The 27,896-nt window shown below is 36.3% G+C and overlaps 1 protein-coding gene across 2 annotated transcripts; it reads left to right on the forward strand.

Annotated features, from left to right (window-relative positions):
- The first annotated feature begins 6,964 nt into the window (after positions 1-6,964).
- LOC118279280 (meiosis-specific coiled-coil domain-containing protein MEIOC) lies at positions 6,965-27,547 on the forward strand. Of its 2 annotated transcripts, none has more exons than XM_035598924.2 (10): positions 6,965-7,153; positions 14,181-14,266; positions 18,127-19,244; positions 20,572-20,680; positions 21,013-21,235; positions 21,707-21,912; positions 22,712-22,824; positions 23,418-23,545; positions 24,396-24,512; positions 25,190-27,547. In XM_035598924.2, exons 1-10 carry the CDS (start codon positions 7,088-7,090, stop codon positions 25,415-25,417), a joined length of 2,394 nt encoding a protein of 797 aa, XP_035454817.2. In that variant the 5' UTR covers positions 6,965-7,087; the 3' UTR covers positions 25,418-27,547. The 2 variants fall into 2 exon arrangements, with proteins under 2 accessions (XP_035454817.2, XP_035454818.2); XM_035598925.2 differs by lacking the exon at positions 6,965-7,153 and adding an exon at positions 7,166-7,450.
- Positions 27,548-27,896: the final 349 nt, after the last annotated feature.

Here is a 27,896-nt window from a genome sequence, read left to right on the forward strand (position 1 = left end):
TATTTTTTCAATACGTGGCCTTTTCGTTTGATCCTCTATCGATCAATCTAGGCGGCCCATCTATCATCAATGTCATTTAATAGACTTTACCGTATTTATTTTGTCTTTTGGACATAATTTTGTAAGTAGGTGTATCAATGTAGGTGGAAGCTGAATATAGACCGTGTAGTTTATCCAATATTAAAGTTAATTTAATTCTGTTATTGCTTACCGAGCCCAGTCAAGATGGAAACTTGTCTAAAATATTTCTTGTTTCATGTTTGCTTTAGTTTCCTTTTTAATCTATTTTAATTCGATTTATTTGCAACTCATTTAGGTCTAGGTACAGTTAGTATAACATCACATCACTAGACAATGACAGTAGAAAAAATCCCGCAATAACTTTAAAATTGTATATCAACAATCAGAAAAGACATGTAATTATTAATCTTGACTATTAAACATTAAGTCGTAATTTTATTTACCTAAACTTTTTTTGCAATAAATACCTAACTTTACGTACTAAAGGGTACCTAATCTTGACTATTAAACATTAAGTCTTAATTTTATTTACCTCAACTTTTTTTGGCAATAAATACCTACCCTTACATACCAGTCTGAAACCAAAGCAGTTTACATTACAAACACATAAAATGACATTTGATATCACCCAATAAGAGTTCCCACATTTGGCAGGGCGTGGCGTGATGCCTTTGCCCGCGGAAAACAACCATAGCGTCATAGACGAAAAGTCAACCATTCCCGCGTTTTCATTGGACGCGCCGTGATTTGCCGCGAAATGTAACTGTCAAGATTGGGTGCTTTTTGATGTCGTTGTGTGTAGATCGTCTTTATATAAACGTGGAAGCACCTACTGCGGAGCTATTTACGTCAGGTAAAATATAAAAGTTGGTTTAACGTTTCAAAAGTGCCTAATTTGGGATAAACTGAAATAAATGGTTTGGCTTTGAATTTTCGCACCCTTCGAAAGACCAAAAACTGCAAGTTGTTAGATTGAGCCAGAAAGTCTCAGAAAATTGTAGTATTGAATACAGTTTAGTATCTCTTCCGTATTCTATGACATTCGACTGATTTTTAGTACATTTATGGATTAGATTTTTGGTTGTAGAGTATATTTTATGCTAGTTTATGATATAATTGAATGTTACAGAAATGTTGAGTTAAGTCACTTTTATTCTAAGGGTGTCTCTAAAACTGGAAATATTTACCTAAATAAGAAAATATAGATAATTAGGTAGATACCTAACTCGATTAGAATAAATTGTTGGTTTGTAGATATTAGATAAATTGGTTACGTTATAAGTACATATTATAATTCTGAACATTCAATCTGTAAAAAGATAAACCCTCTTCAAAACATCTTAAGCCCCGACCAAGAACTTCCCCATCACACAAGACATCCACACACAAAATAAAATAAAATAAATTCTACATTCAAATTCGCTCGCAATCCGTGCCAAAGGAACCCCGAAAACTACCCACAAGTCAATCGCCAAACTGCGAGTTCCACCCCACCACCCCCACTCTATCGACCTCCCATTTCACCCCGAATTACTACTCAACCCCCTAAAACCGCAGTCTTCGGTGACAGTTCAATAAGGCACGGCGACCAATCGCGGCAAACGTCGCCCGGTATAAGCCAATAGGATTAACGCTATTCACGTCCCTTTTTCTCTGGGCAAACATTGGATAAATCTGTCTTGCTCTAACGCACGGTAGACGGATTCTTGATTCGATTTCGATTGAATTCTTTATTCGAATTTTCTTTTGTTTTTCAGTTCGTTGAAAGGGCATGTCTTATAATATTAACTGCCTGTACTTTTGGTTTGAATTAAATGTAAGAAGATTTGCTTTGGAATCCAGGTTTTTGGCGTCGGATGTAAAACATTGAATGAATTGATTTTATTTTATTGCTGTTTTTATTTATGTATGATGTAATAGGGATGATGACGGGGTATGAAAATTAAAAATCTATTTGATCCGTCAGTTAGTTAATGAAAATATATTAGACACGTATTTTTTTTTTATTTTGTCATATAGGTAAGATAACAATACTTAGATGAAACGAATCAAAGTTTAGGAGTGGGAACTAAAACCTACGTCATTTCTTTTTATAAAAAGTACCTACCTAGAAGTGACGTTACTTGATATTTTAAATCAATATATCTTCGAAAGTATTTGTTTCCGTAAGAAAATAAAATAATATACAAGACGGACATTAAAATAAATATTAGTCATCTACCCTATTACTGTTACTTAGTTATTTTTTCTCATAATTCTATTTTTTCTTAAACAAAAAAGTGTTATTTGTTAGTACGATATTGATTTTTACTACAAGAAATATTGAACGCAAAAATAATAATCTACTTATTACAAGAAATATCATACTAACAAAAAAATATATATAACTGTGAGTACTAGATATTTTTTTCAGATTACGCCCATGTGACGCAAATAAATTGCTAAGCCACACATTTTAACTTAGTTCTAGAACTTGTGGAGTTAGGTTGTGTAGAATTAGGAACTTTGGTGTACATAATAAGGTCGTATAAGTTTTTGACACTACATTTCTAAGCAACATTTTATATGAGAACACTTTTAGTAGTTGTTATTATCTCCAAAACACTACAAACTCAACGTGTCTAGAATTTTCAAATTCAAATCATTTATTCCAATTAAACCATAAATACTTAGGTACTTTTAAAACGTCAACAAATAAAGAAATAAATAATAGTCTGTCAGTCTGTCCGTCAGTGAAGCTAGGTGCTCGTTCCAAAGTGTAGCTTCGAATGGAGAAGAACGAGCAAGAAACTCCACTCGTTACTCTTTTAAAAAAAATATGTTTACAATTACAATTTCTCTAATACATTTTCCCAATCAGTAATTGTACGTAATATATGTGAGAAGAATACAGAGACATTGCAACGTAGAGACAACACAAATGGTAGAACTTATACTATGTTAATAATTCTTGTGGTCAAATACTCAAACGTCACTCAATTTTAAGACGCTCTCAAACTTAGTTCTCTCTCTAAAAAATCTTTGTAAATGACAGAGATAGCACGATATTTAATTAAAACTTCAAATTGAGAAGCATTTCAGCATTCGGGCGTTACTAAGTTATTGTTCAGATTCTTTTCAAAATTATATCCGTTAGTAGTAGTTACCCTTTTCTTCACAGCTCTGCCCTTTTTATAATGCCATGCTACGTCGTAGAATGTTTGCTTTCCGTGCGTCGTAGCCTCTACTACGTAGGCGCTACGGCGTAGTATCATTGTAGCATCGTGTATCGGTACAATTTTCCATTGCTAGCAAATTATGACTTTATTTTGTTAAAAAAAGGTTGTTTCCTCCATCATAACAACCACGGGACGTCCTTTACTGGACATTAAGATCTGCGTGCAGTGGCTTCTTTCGGCCTTCATCAGGGTCGTCAGTCCAACTTGAGAGTTGACGTTCTGGGAGATTAAAAAAAATATATATTACAAATTATACTTAACCCGACTCGAGTATTAAAGCCATAATAGCTCTAACTCCTTGCTCGAGTGCAAAATAGTCGTGCAATATCACGCCTTACAGCCCCGTAGGGGTAGGCAGACATACACATTACGGCACGTACTGCTACTGTACAATGTACAACCACTTTTCACCATTTGCGTTATAGAAACTTTCCTATATTTTAGTATGTTTCTTTGATAGACATTATCTAGTTTTTTCTATTCCATACACATTATAATTTCCACATTTTCACCTTTCCTCCTTCAAAACCTTTTACTCAAATAAACCCAACAACAAAACCAAAGAACCCTACAACTTCTCAAAATCTCAACGCACCAATAAATTAAACAATACACCAATACACAATTTAAACATACAACACAACACAATACAATACAATACAATACAGAAGCATACGTTTATTAGACGAATGTCAGATACAGTGTGTATTTTAATCATCGCGTTTTGAGCACAGATAAATTGGATAATAAGCGCGGTAGGGGGCGCTTAACGGGCGGTCCTGTGAGCCCCGTAGCCCCCGTCATGCACAGAATCTGTCTCCTTTCATAGAAACTTGTGTTTTGATGTACAATTGTATCAAATAGAGATGTTTAAGGTAGATGGTAGAGTAATTTTGTATTGAATTCTGTTGCGAGTGACGTCGTTTTGAGTGAAGTGTTTAGTAAGATGGTTTTGTTGGAATTTTAGTGAAATTAAGTGATGTTATTGGGACGGTATAGTAGATGACTAATTTTTGTCTTCATGGGCGACGGCCATTGCTTATCATCAAGTGATCCGTCTGCCCATTTACCGACTTATACCATAAAAAAATATCACGAGGTACCTAGACAATCTCTTTATATTTTACTTTTAATTGAATGTATTAAGTACTTAGTGATTCGAATGAAAAAAATATTACTAGGTTACAAAATTACTCCTTAATTCTAACTTATTGGCCTCAAACTCTTGACAGTTCGAATTTACAGAAAGAAAAAGATTGCAGAATTTGCAGAGATAAGTCAGGTAGGTATCTACATTCTGAGGCTAGTTCAAAATTTCGATTTGATACTTTTAAAATGTAAAGGTCCCTCCAGTTTCAAACTAACGAGAGTCGACTGTACCTAGGTACCTACGTTAGCAATAGGTATACAGATACAAGACTCTTTTCTCTTTAAAACGTTGCCCCAAACTAAGATTTTGTCCAATGTTGTGGGAGCATTTACAAACATAATATAAGGTCACATACACATATTTCATGTGGATCACACAAAGAGCTGCTACACTTTGCACGGCAGCCAGTTGCCCAGCCACCGCGCCAACCGTACATTCATCTCATAATGTAAACAGAGTCCGCAACGCTGCATTACACAGTAAGCACTGCCCATCAGTCCAATGTGCAGATAAACAGCAAACTGAACTGATGCAATTGCACAATGTACACATCACAAAGGGATTTGCCACAGTCCGCTTCATATTACTCGCGTGTAATTCAATTGCGTATTAAATCTATTTGATTACATAGGTTGGTACCTAGTGAATCCCGAGCTGCGGACTACCTAGCGGGTTTACCGGGGCTCCGGCTCGAAAAGCAGGAATAGGAACGGGGTGGTTTTTAGTCTATAAGAGTCTGACACTCTCTCGCCTCGCTTAGGGCGGGAGAAGTCATTGGATGATTTTCCCTCGTAAATAAAGTACTTACCCAGTGAATTGTCGTAGTGGCCCGGTGGTTTAAGACGCTCGCTTCTTATGTATGAGAGTGCGGGTTCCAAACCTACCAACGGCAAGTATATGTATACTAATGTTCATGTACACATGAATGCAATAAATGATTTTAGTTTAAGTTTGAGTTTATTTTTTCCGAGTTATATGTACTTTCTAAGATTATTAGACACCACTGACAAACGGTGAAGGAAAACATCGTGAGGAAACCTGGGCTTAAAAGTTTGAAGTCGCCATCCCGCATTGAGCAAGCGTGGTGATTAATGCTTAAACCTGTAAGAACCATGTGAGAAGAGGCCTTTGGCCAGCAGTGGCCACTAATAGGCTGATAATGTGGTAGGTAGGTATTATGAATAGGGCTTTGCAATGTGAATTTGCACGGTGACATATCAAGCTATGCATAACCAGTGTAAATTGACTGTTGAATGTGCGGAAAGATCGTATAAAGCGAGGCCATGTTAAACTGGTTTTTTGGAATTTGATGTGTAGCTGTGTGAGTATAAGTATGGATAGGGTTTCAAGCAAAGGTTGGTATGGTTGTGTGTAAAGGTATGCGAAATTGTTAATGTTGGTAAAATGATTTTTGTCAGAATGCTGTTCTAGTTTCCAATTAGACGTAGTATAAAGAGAGTGTCCAGACTCGTACTGACTAAAAATCATCCCGTTCCTGGGGGCCTACTCCGGTTCTCGAATCGGAAGTTTTCTTTAATTTTCGGCCGTAGGTTTTATTGATTTACTAATAGAATTAATTGAATTTTATATCAAAAGTTATTTATTTATCTTCATTTCATTCGTTCATTTTTGTTCACGAAAGGTCGCAATAAATAGAAATGCAGTATACAATCTGCGAAGTTTCGTCCGAAACTTCGTTTTTCGTTATATTAGAGTAGGCCCCCCCTGTTTCGGCTCGAGTAACCCGCTAGGTCGTCCACAACTCTTAAGTCGTGGATTGTAGACGGTCGCCGAGAGAATGTAATAGAACAAAAATCTTAAGTTAATTATCGTAGATAGGATAAAATACCTTGGTTCTATCTAACACAAACGACTTTCCATTTAGTTTGGACTATCAACGCCATCTATTGTCAATGGAATACAATATTGTCAAATTTACAATAGCGCCATCTACAATTTTATATTGGATAATGTTGAGGTCTTGTTGTGATTTGTAGTTTACATAACGAAATACAGATACCGCTGATGTGAATGCGTAAAAATGTTCATTTGTAATTTTACTAATGCAGATTTTTTAAATAACAATATTTGAATAATTATAATTTCTAAAAATAATTGGTAATTAATTACCCTTTATTTATTAAAAACACTTCAAATCCAATTTAAATCAAGGTCTTTTTACAGAAAGTGTTGCCAGTCTGATGTTACATATGCTACAAAAACAGACAAATAAATAATTATTACTAATGTAATAAAATTAGTTTTAACCGTAAAGTAAACATACAAAATGCTAATAATAATTCATTAATTTGTAACTATGTAATATGAGTCATGTCCTGAACGTAAATGCTTTAGCTTCGAAAGAAGGCTTGTTGATAGATATTAAAAAAAATAAAAAAGTCGCCAAAATTGTTTGAAAGGGCGGGAAATTTATAAAATAAAAATAATTGATCCAAGGATTAAATATAATTATAACACAAAAGTGACTGTTTACCATGTAAGTTTCATAACAAATATATTTTTAACTTAGTATTTGACAAAACAAACATTATTTTCCGACAAAATTGTCGCTTCGTGACAGCAACACCGTTGCGAGTAAGCACGTATAATTTTATACACATGTAGGTCAATGGAAAAAATGGCTTAGCACCGAAGTAAGCTCATATGTATCGTGGCAAGAAATAATTTTATAATTTAAATGGCCTTCAGTGATTTATGTCACTTAAGTAATGCGTACAAAACCGTCGAAAATGAAACAGATCAGGTAAGTGAGTGTTTTTGTATAGTGCCATTTTTCAATGGGTGTTGTAAATGTCTTGGACTGTCAATCTGACCCGAAATCCGGGTGATATTACACGAAATATATGTTGGAAGTGCATTATTTTACATATGTGGACTATTACAAGTGCTAAACATGGTTCTAGTGGACGTTTGTTGTGATATTTTCCAGTGCCGTGTTCCGATATTTTTTTGACATAGTGTACCTAGGTAATGACATCGGGGAATGCACATAATATTTTTAGAATTATGTAGTTTGTACGTTAGAGGACAAAATAACAAGGTAACATATTATAAATATACTGTTTTAATGTGTGTGACGACATTTAAATGTTATGAAATACTGCAGTTTTGGGTGTTTCTTACATGGACAAATTGTAACACCTACCCACTTTCTATATTCGTTACCTGAGACAAAGTATACAAATACGGTTATATTGGTTGTGTGTGGCCACATCACGAGTGTAACATGCTGAATAACTTGTAAACTAAATAAAAGACCTTGTATGATAAAAACTGTAATTATAGAAATCAAATAACAGTGTCAGATTCCAGTAAGAAAACAATTGGAATGTCCTTGATGTAACTATTCATAAATAAGAACGTTTATTTAGTAATATAAGCGAGTATTGGTCTCATAAATACAGTATTTTTTGTTTATTTGCATTTATCTTTGACCTGCTTTGTCATGTCATCAAGATTTATTATGAAAAACATAAAATTATTTTGCAATGGATTTGTATTGATACACATATTGTTTATCTTGAAGATTTTAATTATTCATTAATCATACATAATTAATTACATTCTCACTTAATATACTTCTAGTATTTCTCTGAAATCAGAATATATTATACCTAATTTCGAAAAAAAGTAATTGTTCTGAAAGCATATTATTATGCTAATTCATTTCTTTAACTGTTAATCTGTGAAATTAGAATCAATCAATGTTCTTACTAACTGTTTCACTTATTTATTGGTTTCAATTCTTTGTTACATCACATTCATCATTCTTAAAAATGGCATATAGTATGGAACATACCTGATCCAATCAAGAAATCCATGTTATTACCGACTGGGAATTTTACAAATAAAAAAAAACAGTAATACTTCATAAATTCATACTAAATCTAACCAAGTTGCCATCTTTAACGGTCTAAAAAAGGGATTCTACGACCTCCAAATAGGCCAGCTCCAGAGTCCCCATTTTAATTATATGGCACTTTACCCCATTATGTGGCACTTTATGTTAACCCCATCAAGTGCCATAAGCACCGATGTTAGCACATGCTCCTAAGTGGTCAAACTGGAAATATCTAGGATCTAAACTGAGATTAAAGGTTTCTAGAAACAATTCTTTTCTTATACCAATAATGTGTTAAAAATCACATTAGGCATGTCAAATAATGTCTGTAATAAATAAGGTAATCTCCTTAATGTGTATATCTGTAAAAAATAAGTTCTTTGGGCAAAGCCATTGAACATTACCACACATACCTACATACCTATATGATATTTAGCCATTAGTTAGTTACATAGAGTGTGTTGCAAAGTCTCTGCTTTGTTTTCACATATGTGTACAATTATTGATTGGAAAAATGTAACTAACTATCAGAGAAATTTTAAACATCTGTGTTTTAAAAGAGTAACAAATGGAGTTTCTCTCTCATTCTTCTCCATTCAAAGGTGCACTTTGGAACGAGCACCTAGCTTCACTGACGGACAGACTAACAGACTATTATTTATTTCTTTATTTGTTGACATTTCAAAAGTACCTATTTATGATTTGACTATGACTTTGATACAATATCTTCTGGTGAAAACCCAATACATATCTTCGGAAAATAGAATGCACAATAATCTCATGTTCTGGTATTGATAGAGATCTACCTAATATCAAGTTATCAATGTTATTATGCAGTAATAAACATTATTACGTAGCAATCTAGATTATTATTTACCCATTAAAATGTACAATCTTATCTGATAAAACTATTCATATGAAACAAAATTTACATTGTATATGAATGATGTCACCATATTGTTTATTTACTTTGGCCTAAGCTTATGTTAATAGGTTTATGTAACTTTGTTGAAAGGTTGATTCATTCATTTAATTTGATTAAGTCTTTGAGACAGGATTTTGTGAATTAGTTAGTTACTTATTTATTAAACTAGCTTCTCGCAGAAGCTAGTTTAACAAATAAGCGGCTTCACTGTGTTTCCATGACATAAAAAGTATCCTATGACCTAAATCAGCTCATACCCTGTCTGTATAACAAATTTGATCAAAATCCGTTCAGTCACTTCTGCATGATTGATGGACAAACAACCAAACAAACTTTCATATATTAGTGTGATAACTTATTTTCAATTCTGTTTTTCTAGTGAATATTATTGGATGCACATAACTACCTACTATTTGTAGGATTTTCCAAGAGAAAATCTCCAGTCATATTACCCAAGCCCTTTGCCAATATGTAGTTACTGTTCATTAGATCTTATTACCAGTCAGAGACTAAGACATCAACCATTGTGTTGACAATACACATAACTGAGGGTGCTTTTCTACCATAGATATGCTATGCTACAAAGATATAGCTTTGCTGTGAAACTCGTTATGTGATTTCCACTGATACTAAGCTATGTAGCTGTGCAATGAAGATGTGCAGCTCGAGTAAGCAATGTATTTATTGTGGGGCAAGCAATCAATGAACAAAACGTAGGATATTTAACTATTTAAGTAACAAAATCCTTATGAAACTGGTCCCTTATCATACAACTAAACCACAATTTCCCTTGAAAGTAACCACATTTTGCATTACTCAGTTGGTTTTACCAACAAAACTTGCCTTTTACCAACAAAATTAATCACTATGTATGTTTCATTACTTTAGTTAGTTACCAAACTTACCAATGATTCATTTTCATACACATAACTAACTATCAACAATACAGGTTTTGCATAAATTAAAAAAAAACCCACATGTGTTGATTAAATGGTTATGATGTAATAACTACTTTTTGTTTACTGTTTACAATCTGTGCTGTTTACGTTTAAAAATTAATGCTTTTTCTTGAAAATTTCATGCTTTTCAATTCCAATAAGTTTTGATAATTTTGCATCATTTCTGAGTAAAGATAAAAATAAGTGGATGACTTTTCTTAGAATAAATTCTTATATGATCAGTACCTCTTTAGAATTTTAACATTGAACACTCATTCAATAGTTATTAAGAATCTTTTTTAGAAGTAACTAACTATACTGAGTGGGTTCCTAACTATAAAACGATACTTACTTCTTATTAACTACATGAGGCTAAACAAAAAGAATTGCCCCTCTACTTGGCCTGTAGTAACTGAACACACAGGCGTTGTTTCACGTCGGTTTTCTTTGCGGTGTGAGGTTCCTGTGAGGCAAAATATGTCTGTCCCAGGTTAAAAATACCTTTTACATGGAAGACTTGTTTTTTTGTGGGAGGATAGTCGTCCAGTTACTTCTCCCGCCTTGGGCGAGGCGAGAGGGAGTGTCAGACTCTTACTAACTAAAAACCATCCCGTTCCTACTCTTGCTTTTCGATTCGGAGCCTCGGTAAACCCGCTAAGTACTCCGCAGCTTCGGATTAAAAGTAAAATCTCCGAATTACAGACTGATTGACTGACCTTATCTGCTAAAGAATGTTGGGAGTTTAAGTTTAACTTAATATCTATATGTACTTTCTTTTTAGAACGTAATGAAATGACCTTAAGATGTCGAGTCTGGTCAAACAGCACTTATGTTGGTTGGAACCAATCACTTTCAGCAATTTGTAAGATTGCTTAGAATGTCTAGGTAATTTGTTAGCCACTTACTTGCCATCTATTTTGTCATTTAAGGTCATAAAACTTAATGTTATGACTTTTATTCATGTATGGAACTCCTGTTACTTAGAGACTGACATCCAATTTGTGGTTAAGTAACTAGTTACTGGTTGTAGAAATCTAAAATCGTATTTCTTGGGGAATGTAGGAAGCGTTAATATTTTTCCCGAAATACTTCCAGATGTAGGAAAAACCAGAGCTTTGTTAGGAAATAAATTAAAGCACATTGACTGCACGGTTGGTGCGGTGGCTGGGCAACCGGCTGCCGATTCTCGCACGGAGTAACTCTTTGTGTGATCCACAAATTGTTGTTTCGGGTCTGGGTGTCATGTGTATGTGAACTTGTATGTTTGTAAACGCACCCACGACACAGGAGGAAATACTAGTGTGGGGCAACGTTTCTATAAAAATAGTTACTAACTAGTTTGAGATACCGTTGTTGGCAACGCTTTGGTTTTGTGTTTGTTGTTAGAAAAATATTTAATAAAGCAATAAGGTCAACAGAGGTTCTTTCTTGGTATGGTTTGTACATCCACTTAACCCGTGGTATGTCAGAACGCAGATCTACGCGAGACACAATGTGTTTTCTATTGTGTATCATATACTGAAGACAAGGGGAGAGCTTAAATGACTTAACACTGGCTGTTCCATAAACGTATTTATTTTACAACCACAAATTATTTGATTTTGAACTGTGCTATAAAACATTAAGGTTGAAATTCTTAATCTCTTTGAGGTAACTTGACCTTCTGGATTTAAAAGATTATTTTAATAGAATTAATGGATTGATCTTGCTACGGAGTTGTATTACAAACTTTATTGCATGCTAAACAAAGTACCCACTAGTAGTTATCCTGGTTTTATGACCAACACTTAAATTAATTTGGCCAATGTCATACTCTTACTTTGTATTGGTAGACCGGTCTTTATGACACTTTGTTCATAGAGTCGTTTTTAGGGTTCCGTAGCCAAATGGCAAAATACGGAACCCTTATAGATTCGTCATGTCTGTCTGTCCGTCCGTCCGTCCGTCCGTCCGTCCGTCCGTCCGTCCGTCCGTCCGTCCGTCCGTCCGTCCGCCCGTCCGTCCGTCCGTCCGTATGTCACAGCCGTTTATTTCCGAAACTGTTGGGCCTACATAGTCGAAACTTTGTAGGATGGTGTATTTCGATAACCGCTATTCGAATTTTGAATAAAAATTATTATATTTAAAAATTAAAGGGAAGGAGGAAGACTCCATACATGGAACTGATTCAAAAAAATTTTTTTTTCAGCTAACATATCCGTGATGGGTGTCTATAGATAGGTCTTTAAAAAAGACATTAAGGTTCCTAAAACCACTTTTCGTCAAAATCAATCGTTTGAAAGTTAGACGCTTCCAAAGTGGAAAAATGAGTGTCCCCCCCCCCTCTAACTTTTAAAATAAGAGAGTGAGAAAACTGAAAAAAATATATGCTGTAGATTTCAATAGAAACTAACAACGAAAATTGGTTTGAACGAGATATCATTATTAGTTTTCAAGAAATAAAACATTTTCAAAAACCGCAAATATAACTTTGTCGTTCATACAAACACTATGTAAAACCAAGTTATTTTACAACTTTTATATTATGTCATCTACTTGCTGCTACGGAACCCTTCATGGGCGAGTCCGACTCGCACTTGGCCGGTTTTTTTGAATGGCATTACTAATTTCGGTTTCCAATTTTTGGGTCTAGTAGTGTGGCTTGGCTTAATTTAGACATATCACCGTAGCTCGACAGGTCGTGGTTAGGAATATGCTACGCTTTCGGAGCTAGTGGTTTTCGACCTTAAATCTTTAATAGGAAAGTCTATAATTAAAAGTTTAATACTGATCTTTGGTAATATGAATGGGGCCGTCGATAGAGGGCGCCCTAGACAGACATATAGCGACCAGATTAGCGATATATTAAAGAAGGGCTAAATTAAAAGTACCTTTAACCGATGAACATGCATGAAAAAATAACTAATGACTGTTGATAAAGCGAAAGAGGTAATTGGCGTTCCATTGTCTCTGCCTACCCCCATGGGAGAAAGGCGTGAGGTTATGTATGTATGTATGTATGTATGGTAATACAGTGGTCCAATATTACAATGATATGGTACTAGGTACTTCTATAAATTCATACATTAAGTAAAAACAAACCCCATATTATAACCACGTCAAACAAACGATGCATATTTCACAGTCTTCTAAAATAAAACTCACAAGAGAATCTCCTTCAAAGTCTTGGAAGTATAATTTCATCCAACGGTCGGATACCGAACATATTTCCAAGTACACAACCGATCACATCAAGCTATGCAATACCAGTTTATAATGGTCTCGCTTTGTATGAACTAACCGAACACTCAAAGGTCAGTTTATACTGGTTTTGTAGAACTTTATGTGAAGCTAGAGTACGTTCAATGTGACGGAGGACGGAGCGTGGTCGGAAACTGGGTCAATGTAAAATTTTGATCCCGATCCTGTTATGAAAGTTTTCAAGCTTCGCTGCAAATGTACCTACGTTGGAGTGGGGTTTATTATTACGTAATGTAATTTCTTTTATTTTTCTACCCCTTGAAGGATTTCTTTAAAGGGTTGTGGGTTGTGTAAGTTTTAATTGCCTTAGAATGCGATCAAGTAATGTTTATTTCTGTAAATACACACTGGATCCTGATTTCGCGAAATTATGTAATTTTGCTCCTGGGTTTTCGGATTTCAAACTAATATAGTAGGGTCTAGAATTTTACTTGATGTTTGGCGATATTGGTTCGCCATTTGAGTTGCAAGAGTCCATCGGGCGTTAGACCTTTATTGATCCAGGCGTCAGGCCAGAGACCAACCATTTGGCACTTCAGGGATCCACGTGTGGACGTGGATCAATCGTGCATCGTGGACACAATTTGACACTCCTTAGGGTGGCCTAAGGAGTGTATCCTACTATGTCGTAATCTTAAAAAGCCCGTAATGAGGAGTTGCGTTAAATTCGAAGCTTTGAAATTGTACTTATTGAATTTGTTTTCATGATAATATTGTACCTACCTAACTTAAAAAATCTGAAAGGTGTATAAAAAAAAATGAACTCGTATTTTTTGCTGTAAATTTTTGTACGTATATTTTAATTTAAACTCATTTTTGGTTGCAGTCGGAACGCATTATGGAAGAAAATACGATCGTCCGTGATCTCATCACAAAAATCCTCGACGAGACCGGACCATCAGAAGGGTGCAGGTGAGTTTCATTTAATTTAATACCTTATTACCTAAGTATAAAGTATAAATTTGTACAATACTGTTTTTCAATGACCTGCTAAGATATTTCATTTATAAATTCTTATTTGAATTTCAAAACTCTTTCAAACATTTTGTCTGACGTACATTTACAATTTCAATGCGAACGAAGTCACGTGCAGATTTGTTTAACATTTTATTCGAGTAGGTACCTAATTATATTATTTGAACACAAAATCATCATAATCATCTTCTGTAAAGCATTTTGAATAAGATACAGACCCGACAACAGCACGGCAAGCGACCTCAAAATGTATTAGGTAACAGAGGCTGTGTGGTTACAGCTGGATTCCTAGGCATATAATTTTATTCTTCTTGTGGATGTTATAAAAACCGACAGCGATTATTGATTTGATAAACACAGGACTGCAGTGATCTAGCAAACCTGGAACATTTTAAAATTTAATCCCAACTCGCTTGATAAACGTGGACAACAAACTCTTTTATACATATAGAGGAGGCTCATTATCCAAGAGTCACAGTTGAAAAATAGAAGATAATAGATAGAATAATTTAGATACCACTGACAAACGGTAAAGGAAAACGTCGTGAAGCCTGGGCTTATAATATAATTTCTAATTATAAGTTTGAAATTGCCAACCCGCGTGGTATATATGAGCATTAATGCTCACACCCTATCCGTGCGAGAAAAGATCTTAATGGTCAGCAGTGGCCACTTAAAGGCTGTTGTTGATGATGATAAAACTATGACAGGCAGGCAGTTGATGACGTTTAACATGTTTATGTTTTAAAAATTGGACACATAAAGATATCTTGATGTGCAAGTCCAATATCAATATCTCACGATTCAAGATAAAATATCCCAATAAGTACAATATTTCTCAATATGAAGAAGCATTCAATGCAGTGGAATCCTTTATAGCCTTGAATTCTCGTATAAAAGGATCTAGCGTTCCCTGGTGCTTCAATTCAATTTGATATGAACGGAAACGCCCTGTTATCGTACGACAAAGAAATTGATCTCGCTATTGCAAGTGCATAAACTGTATTGCACAACCAATTTAGCGTGGAATTTTTTATTCGTATGTAACTAGTAACACCCAATGTTGGTTTGGTTTTGACTACTGTGATTCGGATAGGTCATCCAATGCTTACGTAGTACGTACCTATCTTTCATTGAGCAATGGTTATAATTTGTATTTTGTAATGTGAATTTTGAAATGGATCAGTAATTTGGACAATGAATTTACGACTTACAACATTGGTTGCTATGTAAACTCATTCCAACCCGACATAACATGAAATCGAGCCTATGAAATAAAATTAAATGAATTTATTTTGCAAATAGGTTACAAATGTAAATTTTTACACGTCAAGATTATTATATGTAAATATAATGGATCAGGTGCCTAAAAGCACCAATTCAGTTAAACCACGCTTGTTGCTTGTGGAAAAGATCATTTTGTGGTCTTCGGACTTTAGTATACATTTTTTTATTAGAGAGAATGATTCCTGGGACAGAGATAGCGCATCATTCGTGAAAGCTAAGTAGAGATTACTAAAAGTCTCTACAAATTGAAACATGTGACTCACAGTAGTTCAACTAACAAACTATAGAAAAAAAAAAAACATGTTAGATCGAGCTGAGTCACCTAAAATATAGCGAGACGTTTCACCTAGTCAGCTTTAAAATATAAAAAACAATTTAAAGAATGCTCACTAAACTCATAAATAAAACAATGCCAAATCATTGACGCAATACTCTTTTTTAAGAACGACATTTTAAGGGCGCCGCGACCTCCAGTTATCTTGTCTTTTTATCAAACATCAATTTACGCATAACAATATGACGTGTAAAATGCTGCATCGCGCTTCTGATGGGTATCGTATCGGTCGGTGTAAATACTAAAAGTAAATATTTGTTTTGTTTATGTACTTTCTACTTTTTTGCGTCCTTGGTCGAGTTATCATGAGCGTGACTATCGAGCAAGCCGTCACTGGTATGAGCCCTAGTTTGGGTAAAGTATCAGATGTTTCAGATTGTGGGAATTCTCAGAAGTAGATTAGGATCTGGTAGTGCTTTTTTTTTAGGGAGAAAGATCGTGCAATTACTTCTCGCGACTTGGGTGAGGCGAGAGGGAGTGTCAGACTCTTACTGACTAAAAGCCACCCCGTTTCTACTTCTGCTTTTCGAGCCGGAGCCTCGGTAACCCGCTAGGTAGCCCGTAGCTCCTTGTCGGATCTGAAATGTCGAAAAAAAAATGTTAATGTGGTACTTACTTTTTTTGGGTCATAAAAGGTGTAACCTTATAATACTTTTCACTTGATCGATTAGGTTCTACGTCTAAGACTTGCATGTCAAGCTGTCTCCTTTGACCTGCAACCAATTACGTTGCGGTCAGCACTAAGCCTTAATCAGATTGGGCCTTGATTGAGCTTCAGACTAAACGTGAAAGGTCCATGCCGTCTATAAGTAGGTAACTCGTTGTTTTATGTGGTTGATGTGCAATGTACCGGGCAAAAAGTTACCTTGGACAACCCGAAATCGTGCGATTCTTCTCCGATCTCGATAGATTTTTCTCCTAGAATATGATCAGTACCCTTAGTACGAGTTTGTTTTACGATGAACGAAAATTAATGCGGTGCGAATGCACCAACCAATCAGAGCGCCGAATAGACTACTAAGGGTACAGGAGAGTCAGGGAACAGAAAGTACACAGCATAATTATGTATTATCATATCCTAGTTATCAACTAGGTAATCTCTTACGAGATTTGTCACCGAAATTGGTTCGAACAGTTTGGGCGCTATTTAGAATATCATGCTTCCTACTAACTTTATTATAATGAAGTTTTTTTGTTATTACGACAGCAAAGAACAACATCACTGTTTACATGTAAATATGCATAAAATTATTAATTTAAAATGTAGATTTGTGTTAAAATGCTCATAATATTAATTTAACCCAGTGACCTAGCCTTCGGTGAAGTTTATGTTTTATATCCATTAATAGTAGTCAATTAATAAAAAATATTGGTCAGATATTTTATGAATAAGGGCCTTGCTGTGACTGCAAGACAAAAATCTACCTAAAAATAACAGGCTTAAAAATCAAAACAGTAGTACCGTATTGTTGTGTAGTGGATACCTACCTAGACCGATTCTGACCGCACGGTTGACGTGATTCCCGTAATCCACAAATTGTTTTTTTGGGTCTGGGTGTCATGTGTATGTGAACTTGTATGTTTGTAAACGCACTCACGATACAGGAGAAAATTCTAGTGTGGGGCAACGATCCAGAACAACTATCCAGTACTTCTATAAATACTTTTTCTATACGGGAATTGAACTCGACACACATTACCTAATTGTTTACGTATAACCTTGACTTTAGCCTCACCCAAGGTGCAATGCAACTAACAGACATTCGTGACTTGTTCAAGTATCAAAAATTGCTGTATTTATTTCACCAGCACGCATTCAACAGGTTATTTCATGTTAAAAGTAAAACGAAGTATTAATCTTGTCGATGTATCAAGCAATTTCTCGTGTAGAACAATAATTGAGGTAGTTTTGTGACTTGAACAGTTTGTTTGAAGACATAATAGGGTGCAATAATGTTGTTTTTCAACTGTACTTGTTGCCAACTAATAATAAATGTCTAACTACCTGTTTTCTTGTAGTGGCATTCTTTTTTCTTTTAGTTTCGCTCATGACTTCGTTCGCATCATGAATTTTTTGTTAATTAGGCCCCAAATTCTCCAAATACAAGAATGTTTTGGTAATTATTATATGGACTTCACCTTCAATGTGCTAAATATTTGTTTTCCATTTTTCCAGCCCTACACAACCACCGGAAAAACCCGTAAACAGTATACAGCCGAGCCCTCAATATCCTAAAAATGAGGGCAACTCATTCATACCACCGCCTTACAACTCATACCAGAACAACCAACTGTTCAATTTCAACCAAACCGACCAAAACGGATTCAACTTCAATCTGCAAAACGGTTTCGGTAACAATAACGGTTTTGTCAACTACGATAATGACGTGAGTGCGTTACTCGGGATCGATCCCGTTGCAGATGCGTCGACCGAAACCGTGACACCAGAACAATTAAACCTTCTAAGGTTAGCCGCACAAGAAATTGGCGGTGCACAGTTCTCAACGCCGAACGAGAAATTCAACAACTACAATTTCTTCGAACCGAACCAAAGAAACTCTTTGCCTGAAGCTAATATGTTCTCAGTGAACAACTTTAACCGACCAAACAGTTTAAATCTCGATATGAACTTCAATTCCAACTTTGAAGCCCCTTTCAATAACACACAGAGGTTTCCTAACAATTTCATGAAAGACCAGAATCAGGAGACGGAAATATTGACGTATTTGAATCAATTGAACATGTCTTCTGATAGGCCTCGTGACGAAAATGGAATTAACAATGTGGATTTGCGGATGCAAATGGATTTAAACGGTCATTTTCCAAATGAGGACTTCAGGCAAGAGGAACGAAACAAAATGTTCTGCAATAGAAACTTCCAACAGATGCCGCCAAACAGGAATTTTGGGGAGAATAATTTCTACGATATGATGGCTCAGATGAACGATAGGAGTCCAATGGGTCAAAACTTCGATTTTTCGAACCAATCGACGCCAGTGTCGGCTGCCAATTCGATGAACTTTAATCGACCGAACGGGTTTAACCAGAACGATATGATGCAGAGACGTGATATGAATCCTATGATGCCGAGGGACAATTTCCAAGGGAACGGGAATATGAATGAGAGGAACAACTTTGAGAACATGGGTCGCGAGAATATGCAGCAGGCAGCTATGATGAGACAGAACCAGGAGTTGGCTCGCCAAATGAGCATTTTAATGCGCAATAGACCACCTCCCAGTCAGTTGAATGTTGATGTGTCGTTTTTGCACGAGAATAACCCCTTTAACCTTGGTAAGTTCTTAGTACTTATTCTTTTATTCTTTTTAAACATTCAGAATTTGTTTATTCAAATTAGGATTCTTTTATTTTGATTTCAATGGTATAGTGTTACCAACTGAAGATGCCAAGATTGGCTAGCTACGCGTGATGTGTTTGCTTTAATCACTAATATTGGACTGGTCAATGCAATTGACTGCATGGTTAGCGCGGTGACTGGGTAACCAGCTGCCGCGCAACGTGTAACAAGTTCGATTCTTGCACGGAGCAACTCTTTGTGTGATGCACAAATTGTTATTTTGGATCTGGTCGTCATGTGTATGTGAACTTTTGCTTCATGTGTATGTTTGTAAATGCACCCACGACAAATGTAAAATTTGAAATGTGGGCCAAAGTTAAAAAAAAAAACATATTAGACGAGTAATATTTTTAGACTGCATGCATAGAATGGCTCTTTGTATGATCCACAATTTGTGGTTCCAGATCTAAGTGTGATATGTATATGAATTAGTATGTTTGCAAACGCACCTAGAACACAGAAAATCCAAGTATTGGACCTAAAAAGATTTGTAGTTATAACTTTAAAGGACATTGTATAGTGGCATTACGTGCCGTAATGTGCACCTCTGCCTACCCCTTCGGAGATAAAAAGGCGTGACGTTACGTTAAGTTACTTTGAAATGACAAGAAATCCTTCTCAAGTCGAAAGATAAAGTAAATGTTTATAACATAATTCAGCTGAAAATGATTGACTATTCAATTATTGGCCTTGATTTAAACTTTTGTTATTCATGTAATTCACGGAGCGAGTCACAATGATGTTGTTCGCGTTCGCGTTACTCGTACTAGTTACAGTTCGTACGGTTCAAGGTGAAAAATATGGGCTGTATACCATTGAATAGGTTGTGTAGCTTTTTTATATTGGATTTCATGGAAAATGGGTTGTGTAGACTGTGTTTTTTTATGGTATAAGCCGGTGAATGTAACCTGATGATAAGCAATGGCCGCCGCTCATGGCAAACACCAAAGGCGTTACAAGTGCGTTGCCGGCCTTTTGGGGGTTAGGAACTTAGGTTTGTTGGGGAATCGGGGATTAGGAAAATTGGGATAAATAATTGGGCCTCCGGTAACCTCACTCACACAACGAAACACAACAGAAGCGTTGTTTCACGCCGGCCCATTTGTGCCGAAGCACGGCTCTCCCATACTTTAGATTTGAAAAATTCCTTGAGTGTTGAATTCAGTCCATTTAGTTAGCGGTATACATGTTCAAACAAACTCTTCAGCTTTATATAATAAATGTAAGATTACATGTTTTAAAATATTTCTTCCCATATTTCAGGTCTAGGCGCCCTGTTAGGCCCAAGTCCACCGGTCCCACCGCCAGTGTTGCCATCTCCAATGCTAGATCTGCCTCTCTTGGCACCCTTCTACGCAATGAGGAATATGAGGTAAGCAACATTAAATAAATCAGGTGACAGTAGAGAGACATTTGCCACCACTACACTCTACTAATACCGTGGGCGTCGTAAGACCAGACTCTCTTGCACCTTTTTAACTGCGATTTATAGTCCAACTGTCCTACATTTAATTCACCGAGGGAAGTGGAAACTATCGTTTTATTTTCTTCTCTAAAATAATATCTTCTGATTTATTCGAGCCGGACTTCTGTGTTGCGGTGTTTTCATGGTTGTATGTACTGTAAATCCTGGCTTACAACTGTTAATGATTACGGACTGTTTAAGATGATGAAAATAACTGAACAAAAATCCTTTATCCACAGAAGCGCAGCAACATCCTCAGGCATTCTCCACGCTCGTCTCGACGCCTGCTACGAACAATGGCGTCAATTGGAACGGGAACGCAAGCGTACTGAAGCGAGGCTCGCCCTGGCCTACCCAGGCAGAGCCGTGTCCTCGTCCAACTCGATACCCGTGCCACGACTGCCGCCCTGCCCTACCAGGGTAGATCGACTCACTGTTGATATGCTGAGGGAGCATACTAAGGTAATTTAGTAATTGTTTAGTAAACTTAATTAACTAAAATGAACGGATCACCGATGGTAAGCGATAGACGCCGCCGCTTGGATACTCGAAACACCACAGGCATAACACGTGCGTTGCCGGCCTTTCGGGGGTTAGGAATTTAAGGGTTGTTGGGGAATCGGGGATTGGGACGATTCGGAAGGGGAGTTAGAATAGAATTGGGCCTCCAGTAACCTCACTCACACAACGAAACACAACGCATTATTTTATAAAGCTTTTCAGTGAGGTCGGGGTATCACTCCGGTCGAGCCGGACCATTCGTGCTGAAGCATGGCTCTCCCACACTTATTAACTTATTTTGCTATTAGTTTTATGTCTTATTTGACTCTAGACAGTATAATGAAGTCGACTAAAATAAAAACAACATTATTCCTTATCACACAGGAACCAATGTCCTTTCTAAATTAATAAAAACAATCTCCAATATTCCAGGTATTAACACTAATGGGAAAAATGGAAACGCTTCGCGCGAGTGTGTGCGTGGCTCAGAACAAGAAGCCGAACAAACCTGAGGAGAATAAGATCACGGTACTGAAGCGGGGCCAGGATGTGAATGAGAAGGAGAAAGAGATCGGAGTCGATCCTGCCACCTTCGACCCTAGCACTTGGAGGGAGGATATTAATAACTTGTCGGAGATGTAAGTATTTTTTTTATTTTGAGGGGGCAAAATCGTCCAATGACTTCTCCCACCTTGGGCGAGGCGAGAGGGAGTGTCAGACTCTTACTGACTAAAACCACCCCGTTCCTTCTCCTGCTTTTCGAGCCGGAGCCCCGGTAAACCCGCTAGGTAGTCCGCAGCTCCGGTAGATGTAAGTATGGATTGGGTTACCGGGGCTGCGGCTCGACAAGCAGGAGTAGAAATGTGGTGGGTTTTAGTCAAAAAGGCTGACACTCCCTCACTCCTTGCCCACAGCGCGAGAAGACATTGGATGATTTTCCCTCCTTCAAATAAAAGTATAAATTTTTATAACATTTAATTGAGACTTTAAATGTATGTAAAAAGGCCTATTTTTTGCTGGTTGTCTAGGAATTCCATAAAGTTATTATTTGCTCTTATGAACATAATATGGGAATATTATGGACAAGTTTAAACTTTTTGCGGCGATTAAAATATAAAGTAAGAATTTAAATTTATAAGGTTTAATAGTGCTCCTATAAATTTCGAGCTTGGAAAAATAAGTGATTCTTATTACTATTCTGATATCCTACTGGAAATGAAAAATAATTGTATTATATTTTTGAAAGTATTCATTATTGTATCAAACAGAATATAATTATCCTCTATCTGACATAGACCTCCGATAACTTCAAGATTAGCATTCATTCAAAAAATTGACCGTACAAATGTCCATTCGATGTCTATAGCTTGTTATTAAATTCACAATATACTCTTGAATGTATAATCACAATATAATCTGACTATGTATGTCCCCCAGCGCCCCCCACAGCGAGGTAGAGAGCGCGATGTTGGCGTGGCGCAGTGCGGTGGGCGCGGTACAGGCCGCCAGGCGACGGGAACTCGCGCCACACAGGGCTCCCAGACCTGACCGTATGTATTACTTCTTTTTAACTTTGAATTATGGGTATAACCTGGGTGTCTTCAAAGCCCGAGTGAATAGGTTGCTTATGGGCAGACGTGCTCCATCGTAGGCCGCATCATCACTTACCATCAGGCGAGATAGCGGCCAAACGTCGGCCCATTTAACATTAAAAAAAAGAATATTATAACGTCCAGTCTGAGTATGCTTTTCCACCAGAGATGTGTTACGTAGCTATGCTACGAAGATGCAAAGTAGTTGTGTAAGGAAGAAGCTGAAGTATGCATTGTACCTATAATAGGGAAAGTCATCTATAGCACATATTCATAAAAAACATAGCTTTGTTTAGTCCGTTTCCACTAGTGGTAAGTTATGTGTACCAATGTATAAAATTTGTGGAAGTCAAACGCATCCACAGCAAAGTAACAGCATATTCTTGGTGTGAAAGCACCCTAATTTATTGTGGTATCATTATCAATACTGAGTCGAAAGAAATTGGCAGATGTCAGTTGTACACTTTCCCCCTCTTTTTCTCACATTTATCCTTTCCTAAATCCTTTCTATTAAAACTTTTATTATATTATTGTTATTACGATGATTCCAGCGATCCTGCAGCTAGCGGAGGCGGTGAAGGCGCTATGTATATGCGCGCGGCGCGCCCGCACCGCCATGTGGTGCGACCTCACGCTCACCGTCGCACTCGCGCCGCACGCACCGCCCCACGACGTCACCGTACGTACATTACTTACATAACTGTACTGTATGTACATAAACCATTCAGGCTACTAATGCACGGACTGCTTCAAGCAGTTGAGACCAAAGTCTAAGTCAAATCATTTATTCCAATGAAACCATATACTTAGGTACCTTACAAACGTCAACAAAAAAAGAAATAAATAAGAGTCTGTTTGTCTGTCCATCAGTGAAGCTAGGTGTAACTGACTACTTGAAGCCGCGACCGCGCGGTGAACTATAGTTATTAATTTGTCACCATACACCCGATTGCTAGAGCTGTCACGACCGCTTCAAGCCGTCAACTGCATGATGAAATTCCATCGTGTACGTTGCTCAGCCGTTAACTGCTCGAGCAGTCCGTGTAAAGCTGACCTATAATATTCATCAAAATCTATGGCTTACATATCTAAAATTATATTTGATTTCTTATGAAGCGGAATTTCACTATTGGTCTTATTAAAAAATAGGTACAGCATAGAAGAAAATAGATTATGCTATAAGATGATGATAAGTGGCCACTGCAAAGGTCTCTTCTCGCACGGAGGAGGTTTGAACATTATTTACCACACTTGCTTACAAATTAACAAGTCCAGATTTCCTCACAATGTTTTCCTTTACCGTTTGTAAGTAATGTCTATGTAATCTTTGGAAAGTACATATGACATATGGTAAATGTCACATTGGTACTTGCCGTTGGTAGGTTTCCAATCCGCGCTCTCATGCAAGAGAAGCAGGCGTCTTAAACCTTCGTTCTACTACGACTTTTCGCACACATGTACTAAAGCAAAGACGCGAAGGTTAACACAGGTGGAACAGCTAGTTGAATACAATACTGCGTATATTCCAGGTGGACACGGCGTCCCCGGTGTCCCCGCAGAGCCCGGCCGCCAAGTCCCCGGCCGGGGCCGACACCTCCTCCACTGCCGCCACTCCGCCCGCTGCACCCGCCGCCCAGCCCGCAGAGGTAAGCTGTTGTATTATTTCATAATATAGAATCTCGTAACAAAAAGATCCTTTATAATACATTTTTGAGGAGGGAAAATCAGCCAGTGACTTCTTCCACCTTGGGTGAGGCGAGAGGGAATGTCAGACTCTTACTGACTAAAATCACCCCGTCCCTACTCCTGCTGTGAGCCGGAGCCCCGGTAACCTGTTACGTTTTCCGCAGCTCCGGATCCCTTATAATACATGATACTGGCTTTCCAGTCGTAGCTTCGTCTACACGTTGTAAACTATATCACTTCAGCCTACTATTTTTTTTTAAAGTTGCCCCACTTTATGATTTATTTAGTGTCGTGGGTGCGTTTACAAACATACATTGTCAGATACACATGACACCCAGACACGAAACTACAATTTGTGGATCACATAAAGAGTTGTGGGGGGAATTACTATACGTTGCGCGGCAGCCAGTTCCCCAGCTACCACACTGACCGTGCAGATCTCTAGACACCATGAAAATACCTTGTAATAAGATTTTTAATCACTTAGCTTTTTCTAAGTCAAAGAGTTTCTCTAAAATATTCTTGTACGGGATACTGGTTATATCTAAGTCTATCGTCTTTCACATTATTTTTGACTTTTGTATTTAAAGGATATGTAATAAACATATTTTTTACATCATACCTTTGTTACTTACAGGAGAAACCACCCGCCGAAGCGCAACAAACAAAACCTGAAACCAAAAACGAAGCGAAACCCGCTGCAAAACAGACTGAAAACAAAGAGAAGAATCAACAACGACGCACACAGAACTATAGGAAGGTGAACCAACGTAGCGATTTCTACCAGAAGAACCAAAGGTATGACACGAGATTCATGCACAACAGACATCCCTACCACTATCTCGCGACCGGACCTATCAACTAAGGCCTACTTACAATACGTATTTGGCTATTTTTAAATAATATTTGTAAGGTAATAAAAGGTTTGAAAGGATAAATGCAAGACTTGAAAGTACTGGTTCTATGAAATGAAACAACTTTTGTTAAAGCACTCTGTATTACATGGGAATTGTAATATTATAACTCTACCTCTTCAAATATGACGCTACTAGTCTACGTTATATGAAAAACTATTATTTTTCTTTAATTTCCTAAAGTGCTTAAATATGTTTATTTTAATTTGTATGAATCAGTATATCAAAGAACTTGCGTTTATTCAGTCAAACTTTATATAATACCAGTTTCGGGGATTGTCCGATCAGTTTCGAACTACACTGGGTCTCTTAAAAGAGTATAAATATTATTTAAACTTACGAATAATATGTTAAACGAAACATATTGAACCTTATTTGAATTGACTTAAGAAATAGATTTATTCGATATTAGGTATATGGAATTGATGTTATGTCGTGTTGAATTATTCAAGATTTTTATTAAGAAATAATAATTTATGGTCTTAACGATGCTAGAGTCTTGCGTGTAGTCACTTGCGCTAAGTGAAATGGATGCGCTAAAGTTTGCGCAGCGATTAATGTCCGTTAGTTTAGATATTGACGATGGAAAATCAAATTATAGCCGATTTTTTTGTACTTTTCACTGTTAATTAGAATTTCTATGAAAATAAAGTGTCTAATAATAATAATCTTCTGCTTTCCGACTGATATTTGATTACATTTCCATATTAATAACTTTACCCGACTGCTTAAAAAAGGAATATTCGCGATATACTTTGATTTTTCGTCGCATAAACGTGTTTTGACGTAAGAAAATAAGCCTTAAGGAATTTAAATGTATTGATGTGTAGAACTTGCCTTATGATTCAATTGGAAATTATTGAATTAAATGAAAGATCTGAGAAACTAAAAAAAAATTAAAATGCTTTACTTAATTATTAAAATTCTCTAAACGACTGAGCGAGACAAAGCTATGACAGCTACGAGTTAGAAAGAGATAGGTGTATTTCAGCTTATTTATATAAAATACAAATAAGGTTCAATATTAATTGATGAGTTTGGTCCGAAGTGTGTTTATAGCCTTATTCTGATGTAGGAAGTATGTTCTTCGCTTTATAACGACTGTAGATGTATTTTTGGAGTTAAAAACTAATAAAAAAGGATTTATTTCGAAAATGAAAGAGATTTGATAGATTATGCCTTTCCTACTGCCATTTATAATACGCTCAAAATTCTCAACTGAATGGTCAAAGATATAGAATGTTGTTAAATACATATATAGTTGTTTCTTGTTTCAACGTGTTTTCAAGTATAATTCGTTAATCGAGTCCAACATATTAGAATTGAGCACTTAATCTCATGCTTCGCTCAATTTTTTATAATAAAAGCATATTTTTAACCGTTTTAATACTAAAAACACAGTTTTTAATAAAGAAGTTTTGACTTTATCTCACGCTCAAATGTTCATATTTTATGCTCAGTTTTTTTCTTATAATGCTCAATCTAAATGTTGTACTTGATTTTCGAGTGAAAATAAGCGATTATAGATACTTCTGTCATTATAATAAGGTTTAAAATAACTTCGGATTAGCCAATGTATGCATCAGCAAAAGCATTTTATCATGAACGTTTTAAATTCTTACTTTACGCCTCACAGTAATAAAAGTATGAAATTTAGTACAAAAAATAAATAAATAAACGTATATTTAATAATAATTCTGCTATAGTCAGTATTGAATGTTGGTAGATGAAAATTTTATGATATATCGATGTTTTAGAATTTTAATAATTAAACTTTAAACTATGGATGTGCTTTTTAAACCCTGCGTAGAGCGCATAGTGCCCAGTTTATCGGAATATGAGCTTATAATGTACCCTGATTCTAGACCAATTTTCTCTTAAGCAATTTACACAGATTTTAATCGAACACGAAATTTCATACTTTGATTACTAACGGCCGATAAAGGGATTGATGCAATCATAGATATATCATATCAACATACAAATAATGTAGGGATACGAAGTCACTTTTTACGATTGATTTGAAAAATTGCATTTATGTACGATTTTAAATGCTATTGACGTGTATATTAGGATGATTTTCGTTTATAAAAAAACTGCATATCTTTTGTACTTTCATAGATTTTAACAGTTCCGGTGTCCTTTATATGGGGTGACTGGTAATTAGTGAACGATATTTAAACACGTGATTGTACTCATGATTACAAACAACTTTACCGAAGATACTTTTTTGTATACTCATAAGTTTCACAATAACAAAATTTCGCTCGCGTGTGCTTTCGCATTATCAGCTGTTAGCAGCGAGGCGCCCGACTAGTAGGTATTTTGGAACACTAAGCGCGCGTGCTATAAATTAAAATAAAAAAAATAATCTAAATGAGTATACATAAAAAGTATCTTTAGAAAAGTTGTTTGTAATCATGAGTACAA

The sequence above is a fragment of the Spodoptera frugiperda genome, chromosome 14, assembly GCF_023101765.2.
Source record: "Spodoptera frugiperda isolate SF20-4 chromosome 14, AGI-APGP_CSIRO_Sfru_2.0, whole genome shotgun sequence".
In the NCBI taxonomy this organism is placed as follows: Eukaryota; Metazoa; Arthropoda; class Insecta; order Lepidoptera; family Noctuidae; genus Spodoptera; species Spodoptera frugiperda.